The sequence below is a fragment of the Limulus polyphemus genome, unplaced genomic scaffold (genome assembly GCF_000517525.1).
Source record: "Limulus polyphemus unplaced genomic scaffold, Limulus_polyphemus-2.1.2 Scaffold319, whole genome shotgun sequence".
In the NCBI taxonomy this organism is placed as follows: domain Eukaryota; kingdom Metazoa; phylum Arthropoda; class Merostomata; order Xiphosura; family Limulidae; genus Limulus; species Limulus polyphemus.
This window is the reverse complement of record NW_013665929.1, coordinates 337,384-346,488: the sequence shown is the minus strand read 5'-3', so window position 1 is coordinate 346,488 and position 9,105 is coordinate 337,384. Positions and strand designations below refer to the sequence as shown.

The 9,105-nt window shown below is 31.2% G+C and overlaps 1 protein-coding gene across 4 annotated transcripts in view; it reads left to right on the top strand.

The window, feature by feature from the left end:
• The window catches only part of LOC106457342 (myotubularin-related protein 14-like), a 77,255-nt gene that overhangs the window by 46,220 nt on the left and 21,930 nt on the right, over positions 1–9,105 (top strand). For all 4 annotated transcript variants that reach the window (XM_022383231.1, XM_022383229.1, XM_022383232.1 and 1 more), the window contains exons 12-13: positions 1,655–1,817; positions 3,599–3,635. In XM_022383231.1, coding sequence (XP_022238939.1) covers positions 1,655–1,817; positions 3,599–3,635 — 200 coding nt within the window. The remainder of the gene's footprint in view (positions 1–1,654; positions 1,818–3,598; positions 3,636–9,105) is intronic.

The following is a 9,105-nucleotide window of genomic DNA, read 5'->3' as shown; positions in this document are numbered from 1 at the left end:
CATCATGAAAATTAAACCTTATTTTCAATAAGCAATCCTGAAAAATATTTGGGGGTGCTTAACTTTTTTCCAGGTGTATATATAAATGCTTAAGGCCACAAGCAGTGAACTATCTCGTGCATTGGCTTTGGAAAGAAGACGAAAACACATTTTTCATATGATCGTTATGAAATAGCATGAACACTTAGTACATTACCTGTAACTAATAAGCTTCACCATGATTTGTCTAACTACACTCCCATACAGGTCAACTCATGTCTGACAATGTTTTACCCAGAATCAGTCCTGTTATCCCTAAATTTATCAGTTTGGCAAGCAATATGAAGCTAGTAAATTGTAAACATTTTATGATCATATTTTGTATTTAAATGATAAGTTCACTTGTCACAATTTTGGCTTATGTGGAACACATTCTTGCATACATTCATAATTCTTCATTGTTCACATTGCTGTATCTGATGACTCCACACTTTTACATTAGCCCTGCAGTGTAGTTTCCATTGCAAAAGCCTCCATCATAAGGCTGTTGTGGCCACTCCTCCCATTTAACTTTCCACAATCAATCTAATTTATGAGAACAGTAGTTCCCATTGCCTATCAACAGTCCAAGTGCATATAAATCTATAGGTGCTCCATCTAGCAACTTTACTGGTGTGTCTTGGTATAAATAGCAGGAATACCCATTTCATTATCCAGCTGCCTGAGGTATGTGATGGTCAAACAGGAAGTATGACTGGAAGCGTAATATCGATGAACTAGACCCCAAGTCCTTGTTCCCAAACATAGCTGATATTTTTCTGTGTAACGAAGGGTATGGAAGTTTAGTCTGATAGTAGGTAGAATTCACCTTGATTTTTGTGCCACTCTTATGATCCCTAACAATGATCATGAATCTCTTAGAAAGAGTTTTGTAACATGTTGTGTACCACTTTTGGAGTTTTTTTTCTACCCATTGACTAGTAGGAAAAGGCATGAGACTTGTTTCAATTATCAAGGTACATATACACTTCATTTTTCATTAAGTGTCACCATTTACTGCCATTTTTCTATGGCTAGGTATCATTCATACAGTTTTATACAATTGGTCTTCCTTTTTTTGAATATGTCATGTAAGCAACTTGTATATGTATGGCTTGTATTTTGTTTTCAGATAGAGCTCTTTCTTGATTTTATCACGTACTATTGTCTAGAGTATCTCAACAGCTTTTGTCTCTGATCTTTCTATTTTTTGATTCTCACCTGCACTTTGCTTACTATGGCTGGGGTATGACTTGTTTCAGGTCTCATTCTGGATTGTCATAGTTCATGAAGTTGATCCATATCCATTGTTATTCAGTGCCATTAAGTACAAGGGATATCTCCATCTTGGAAATTCTAAATACCTGACTTGAACACATCTTTACGATTTGAGTATATGAATATTGTGCTTTGTAAAAGACTGTTACATACCCTTCCCAAAACGATCGGTTTTCAATTTCATAGTTTGTAAGAATTTTGAGATGTATTTGGAATGTTGTGTACTGGATAAAATAATAATGAAGTGATCCATAAATCCAGGAATTTAATGTAGTGCCAGAGGCAGAAAGAATAATATTGCATTTAAGGGTATTTTTCATGATAAGCTGAGTGGTTTTTTTTTTTTTCATTTTTGTAGGAACATCTGGAATGTTGATTCATTGTATATCTGGCTGGGATAGAACACCTCTCTTCATCTCTCTTCTCCGCCTGTCTCTCTGGGCTGATGGAAAAGTTCACCCTACGCTCACTCCTGCAGAGATTACGTATCTTACAATAGCCTATGACTGGTACTTTTTTGGGTAAGAAGCATGTTTGTTTAAGTTACTAAATGTTAAAGCATATTTTTGTTGTTCTATATTATTTACTATGTTAAGATATGCATAAAAATTAATAGCAAAATTCAGTGAATTTTATATGGTTTTAAGTGTTAAAAGTATTTTCGAAATGATAAATATACATATTTATCTTGTTTAGTTGCAATACTATTTAATTCTAAGTCAGCCAAGTGTGAGAGTTAATTGTTTTTTTACCACTTTTTTCCAACTCTCCTGGGGAAAGAAATGGTATAAGAGGCTTGAAGTCTATTTTGTTATCTCATTCTTTATGTAAGTTAAAGCAATTTGAGGATTATTACCTATTATCATAGAAAATCGTCCAAAAATAGTTTGATAGTAGCATTGCTCTGTGTTTTCCAAATCCATGTTTTATAGAGAATATATATCAGAGAGAAATGACATTGGAAACATTGTCAATAGTAAAAAAACATTGTTGCCTGTACAACAGTTCATTGATGAATGAGTTTTGTGGCTGTTTGAGTATTTCATGGGTAATGATGTATGTAGTAGTAATTTAAATATTGTAGATGCATAATCATGAATTATCTGTTTGCCTTTTAACTAAATCTTGCAATCACTGTATTTACAAATTATGAGATTAATTTTATATTTCATATTTACACTTATACTAGCAGTTGTAGCACACTACTGGATACTTAAGTTTGTTCCTACTAGCAGAAATGCCTCCCTAAGGGTGGTTTTTGTGCTAGTTATTCATACATCATTGAAAAATATTTAGAAAACATGAACATTTTATAAAAAAGAATTTTTCTTGGAAGTACTGCATCAGAAATGTGTTCAGATTGTGCTGATATATACTGTAATGTTTTTATATATTAAAAGTGGTACCAATTTAAAAAAGTTTTTTAAGAGCTCCATATTTTTAGTACTATATTTACAAAGTACATCAAAAAAAGATGTAATCAAACCCTTACATACACTCCTAGTGAAAGTCTTGTTCTTGTTGTGAGGAGAGTACTTTATTTAAAATTGTGTTCTGTAGTAAAGAAATGGTTGTTGTGCATACTGTAATTATTTTTCTAATTGTCTGAATCTTGAATATCCAAAGTGTGAAAATTTTTATGGATTTTTGTCTGTGGCCACTCAATAGATGGCGCTACGTTGAATGTATTATTTCAGTCACATACCAGATACATATATACATGCTGTGTCCATTATAGTAAGATTATAAAATGTGGAACAAGATGATAACCAGAACTTGCAAAGTTGAATGTATTGGGCTAGTAGGTTGGTTGATAAATATCATCAGTATGTAAGTGCAGAAAAGTAAATAATTTATTGATATATTTGTTCAGCTAAAAGAAAATGGAAATATTTTATTGTTCATTACAATCACAGTCCCAGACATACTTGTCTATTTTATGTCCAACGTACAAAAAAATGTTGCAAGGACAGAAATGTGAAGTGTCCATCACAGCATGATTTGATGATGGAAAAGCCACACATTAGGGTCATAGTCTCTTGTTATTTCCAAAATCTTTAAAATGTTTATTACATTCTATGAAAGGTATTTTTCATAATATTGGTTTGAACCCAGATGTTCTGTGAAATATCGATAGAAAGTGTAATGATCTGGAGGGATAAAACAACTCAGTCTAGAAAAAGTGTTACTAAATTATAAAGAATGTTGGATATTGAGTCATGATATAAGTGCTTTGTATTATATATAATTACAATAGAAAAATGTGTTTGATATTGATATGAAAACTTTTTTCTCTTTTTAGTCATAATCTAGCAGATAGAATAAGCAAAGGAGAAGAGGTGAGATAATGAACTTTATTTTATCATATTTTGCACATCAAATTTGCAATAATATATTTACAAGTTCACTGAGCTGCAACTTCAATGTAGTAATTAAGTTTCTTTTATGTAGATGTCTTTCATTGCTTCCTTTTGTAAAATATAGCTTTGGATATATTGGAAAAGCCACAATATGGTTAGAAACACACACATAAACAACATGCAAATTTTGTGACCAATAACAAAAATAGTATACATAATGACATGCTTTATACAGAATTCAGTATAACAAAAATTACAGTTAATTTGAAATCCCTAAGAGGGAAAAAGTGACAAGATTAATTGATAAATTTAGGCCACAGCTAACAAAGTTATTTCATTAGTTAATCTATTGCTATGAATTTGAAGAAAAGTCATTTGTATTTCTACGTTGTACTGAAAATGTATATTCTTTTTGTTTTTATCATTTAGAGATGATAATTAAAAGGGAAAACATGAAGTTTAGTTAAAGAGAAAATATATTATATAATGAAATAAACAAGATCAAAAGTAGTCCACTTTTATTCTTCCTTTTTTCAGATGAATCTTAACCCTATCTGAGGTGGCAGGGTAACATTGTGTTAACTCTGTTTGTTTCGTTCTAATACTTAAGACTCTTAACCTAATTGCATGAAATTTGGTACAAAATTTCTACATAGTATATAATTTGTGCTTGAAAAAAAAAACATTATGTAAATTGGTTGAGTATTTTTATAATGTTTTAGGTAGCAGATTTCCAGAAATTTTGTATTGAAATGCTGTTTTTAAAAACATTAAAAATTACTTCCTTTCATTTTAGTATTTTGTTTTCTGTGTGTCTAACTAAAATCATGTAAATATATCTAATAGAGTTATTTTTTGAACAAAACTAGAATTCTTGTGTCTGTGTTGTTATAAATCCTGGCAATGCTTAGTTTTTTATCTGTGCATGGAAACTTACATAAAAAGTAAATAACTATAAAAAATATGAAAGAAGTAAATATATCAAATTGGATTTTTTAAACTATTGGTTCTATCTTGTTTGGAGGCTAAGATTTATTTAATGCCCAATGCAGTGCAGTGGCATCATAAAAGTCTCTCAATACTCGGTATTTGAAATAGTCATTGAGAGAAAAGGAAAGTCAGGTGGGAAAAAAGCTTTGGATAAGTATATTTCTAAGGGATTCCAGGGTCTGGGTAGATATAAACCTGTACTTCTGGATGGGCAGAAATTTTTTTTTAATGTGTTAGGGCTTTGCAGAGATTAAAATTCAAACATTTTGAAAATTTTTCTTTGTAAATTACACACTAAAAGGGCTCTTTAATTTAAAAAATATCAGTTCTTAGATGTATACTAGTAATTGATGCATTTTTTGGGAAAATATAGTTTAATAATAAAGAAAGACATGAATGTAATTACATGAAGCATTTATTAAACATTGTGGAATCTTCAGAATTCCATCTTCAATAAGCTAGAGGTACAAAGCAAACATAATGGTAATTATCCCAGAAATACAATATAATCTGTAATAAATTATAAGTAAACAATTTGAATATAAAAAAACAAAACAGTATGTAGCACAAGTGAAATGATTCTTATTGAAATAGATTTAAATCAAGTGAAGAATATGTATTATTTAGAGATGAGTTTTTATGTACAACGTCTCTTTTTATTAGATGTTTAATATAATGCTTAGCTGTTGAGAGGATTTTAAAGTTGGAAAGAGAAATTCGGATGACCTGTTTCTGTATTGTGTTGGTAGATAGCAGAGTTGGGAGGGTTTGTAACTTTTTTTTTTTGAAACACATCTACCTCTGCTCACACTATAGCTTTATCCCAATGAAAGTTTCTCTTCACTGCTCGTCTTAACATTGGTATGAACCTTTCCTCGCTTGCTCCAGCCTTTATACCCCACTATATTGCCCAAAACAAGTTAAATCATATAATTCTCTCCACCTGCGTCTGTGCATCCCCTATCTCGAGAGTTGGTGGTAAATTGAGAAAAGGTGCTTTTGTCTTTCCCATTTATTGGATCAGCATGCCTTAGCTTTCCATCAATTGGAGAACCCTTGTTTAGGTTCTCAGAGGAGAGATCCTCTTCTTCCTATTTGGGGTTCTAGACCTGATGCCACTGTTCGTCTTAACCGAACTCAATTGTCCCGAGTTTGTCTGTCTTTTACAACAGAATTGAATTTTTTATCTTCTTTGCAAACAATGTCTGAGACCTACCACAGGTCTCCTGCTCAATTTTCAGATGATCCTAGTCATTTATTGACTTCTACTTTGGTAAGGTTATCAGCTTCTGCTCTCTCCTTGGTCTCTTGGTTGGTTTGTTGATGTAATTTTTTGAAGAGAGATGTCTTTCTTGAGGGAGTTTGACTTCCTTTTTTGGACCTTAGAGATCTCAGAGATGCTCCTTTTCTCAGACTTTTGATTTTTACAGGTATTCCAGATTCCATGGAATCAAGGGTGGATGTGGCTCTTCTCTTTTGACACTGGCCTCTCGCCTTTCCCATCTTCTACTGGACAGTTTCCTACATCTCTCATTAGGGTTTCTAGGCTTCCTGCATTGGCTTCACGTTCTATAAGAACACAAGAGATATTCCACCCTTATCAGCGAATACTCTTTACTCTTGTGGAGCACAGGCTACAGCATCGGTGACTACCCTCTACACCTTCAGGCCATGGAACTGGCCATTCTTCTACTACAATCGTCTCCTTCTCCACCATTGTGTGCAGTTCTATCTCTTTTGGGGATGTGGGCATCCTTGGAATCACTCATTCCTTTAGGTTAGGCTCACATACATTCCTTTCAGTGGTCATTACAGGATTAATGGAACATTTGCCTGGATGTGCTGGATTGTCCGGTGATCCTGCTGGTTTCCAGTTGTTGGTCGCTCTTATACTTAGTTATATAGAGCTTTATTCTTTGTTTCATAAGTCATCTTATAACCAGTGTGTGTACAGTGTGAATGACAAGTAACTCATTTTTCAGAATTTAAGTAAAAAAAATGTATAAATCTATTACAACAATTTTTGGCATAATATTATTTTAGATTTGATATTTAAGCATTATATGCTTTTCTAGTTTGTTTTGTAAATGAAAATTTAAATAACATTCAAACTTTTATTTATGTCATGTACCTAGGTATATAAACTGTAAACATAGTACTTATAGATTTCTGTGGAATGTTTTCACTTGCCCTTTATGTTATATTTATTGCTACCAATCAGATTCCAACATTTTTGGATAACATAATATTAATGTTTCTGTGACTTCTCTCTGCTCAAGAATGAATTTATTGCTTGAGTTAGCTTTTATTTCACTGCTTTGGAGGGTTTTGATACTCTTGAATATTTCTTAATTTTGACAAAAGGTACAGTTTAAATGCTCCATTTTGACCTTCACATCAGTTGAGTGTTCATTCAAAATTTTAATTAAAGAATGTTATTATCAATGTATGTCAATAAACTTGTCATGAAAGCATAGTTTATGATCTAAATCTCGTATTATATAAGTTTTAATTTCTTAATTTCAAAAAGAAATATTAAAAAATCTCCATCTTCATTTTTCTGTGTCACATAATAATGTTTATGTGAACTCAACTTTCTCTAATTCATAATTTTCTAACTTAACAAATAGATTACTGCAAGTTGCTAGTAGTTCTTTCTAATGTTTTATGCTATATTATTTTTAACCACTAGAAAGCTTTAGTTTTAATCTATCAAATGATGTATTATATTACCTTGTTTTCAGTACAGAGTAGTGTCTATTTTATCTTCAGTTTGAAAGTTTTTCTCACACATAAGCTGACTGATTTACAACCTTTATGGTTGGATTATTAATTAGACAGGGTCAAGGGCAATAAAACAATAAAATTAAGTATAAACAGATGTATACTGTTATGAGTTTTAAGCTATTTAGAACATACAATTGTAGTATTCAGTTACAATTTGTATTCATTCTAGAAAGAAAATAGTGTAATTTAGATTTATTTAGTATTTTTTATGGTGGTTATAAGTTTGGTCAAATTCACCAACTATGTATAGAGGTAGGGTGGAGAAAATAATAGATTAAATATAAAGTTTTATTGAAAAAACATTTGATATTTATTTCAGAGGTTTAAGAGTTTAAGCAAATGAAATTTGACAGTTTTTAGATGAAAAAAGTATTTTGATCTTAATGTGAAAATCACTTTGCACTCAATGCAGTCAACTCTTTGACCTCATACATTCATGGACAAATTTTTTACAAAAAATATATTTAAAGTTATAGTATGGAAATTCTGATTGTAAACTCTATTCTTGAATTTTTCAGAGTCAGTGAATTGTTTAAATTTAGTGTCTTGCTGGATTAGAAGATTACTTTTATATCAGATTTCTTTCAAATTCTCCTGGGTTTGTAGTTACAATTATTTTGAAGGGGAAAGAAGTGGTAGTGATTGGTTGTTGGGAACTTTTAATTCCTAGTGATTGATTAATGAATTTCTTAGAGTATCCATTGAACTTAAAGGTGGTTGAGTTGAAGTTTTTTTTATAAGTATTCAGTGTCAAACTTAACTCTGCTCTGTTTTGGAAGTTTGTTATGATTCCATGTTTTATCAAGTTTGGCTGATTTGATATATAGTGTAGGTACTGGAAGATGTGTTTGGGTTTTCTATAGTTGAAAGGTGGTAATCATGATGTTGTACTAGCGCATCCAGAAATGGTAGCTGGTTTTGTTGTTTTAGTTGTGAAGTGAAAATTGAGTGCTGATATTTTGGGAATTAACCCTTTAGCAAGAGGCTCGGTATAAAATACACTAGTCCTTATACACATTTGCACTTGTTAGGTTTTATACTATAACTTTTAATGCAGTATGTGTATCTTCACAAAACTTGGTAGACTTTTAGTAATGACTACAGGTCTTTTGAACACAAAAATCAGATTTTTTAATGAAGTATTTTTTTTACTAAAGATTTGTTTCTGAAAATATCGAGTCTGTTTCTTTAATAGTCCGAGCGTGAAGTAATTTTCATGTCATGATTAAAAAACTATTCTTCATGCTAAAAATCTCAAATATTATTTGTGTAATCTCTAAAACCTCCTAAATACATTTCAAATGTTTGTTTTCAGTAGAACTTTATATTTTATCTGTTATTTTCTCTACCCTAACTATATGGGATCTGTCAATTTGACCGACCTTGTAACCACCATAAAAAAATTAGGAAATAAATATAAATTATGCTTTTATCACTCAAGAATGACTACAAATTATAACATGAAAACACAAATGTTTAGTTTAAATAGCATAAATCTCATAACATTATACATTTATATATTTTTATTAATTTAATTTTTCAGCTGTGCCTGGCTAATAATACAGAGGTTACAATGACGCAGCTCACGTGCACTCATGTTATCATATCCAATAATATAAAACTGACCTTTAGTCTTTACAAAGTGACCTGTCTTGGTTGTGTTTTAGTGGAC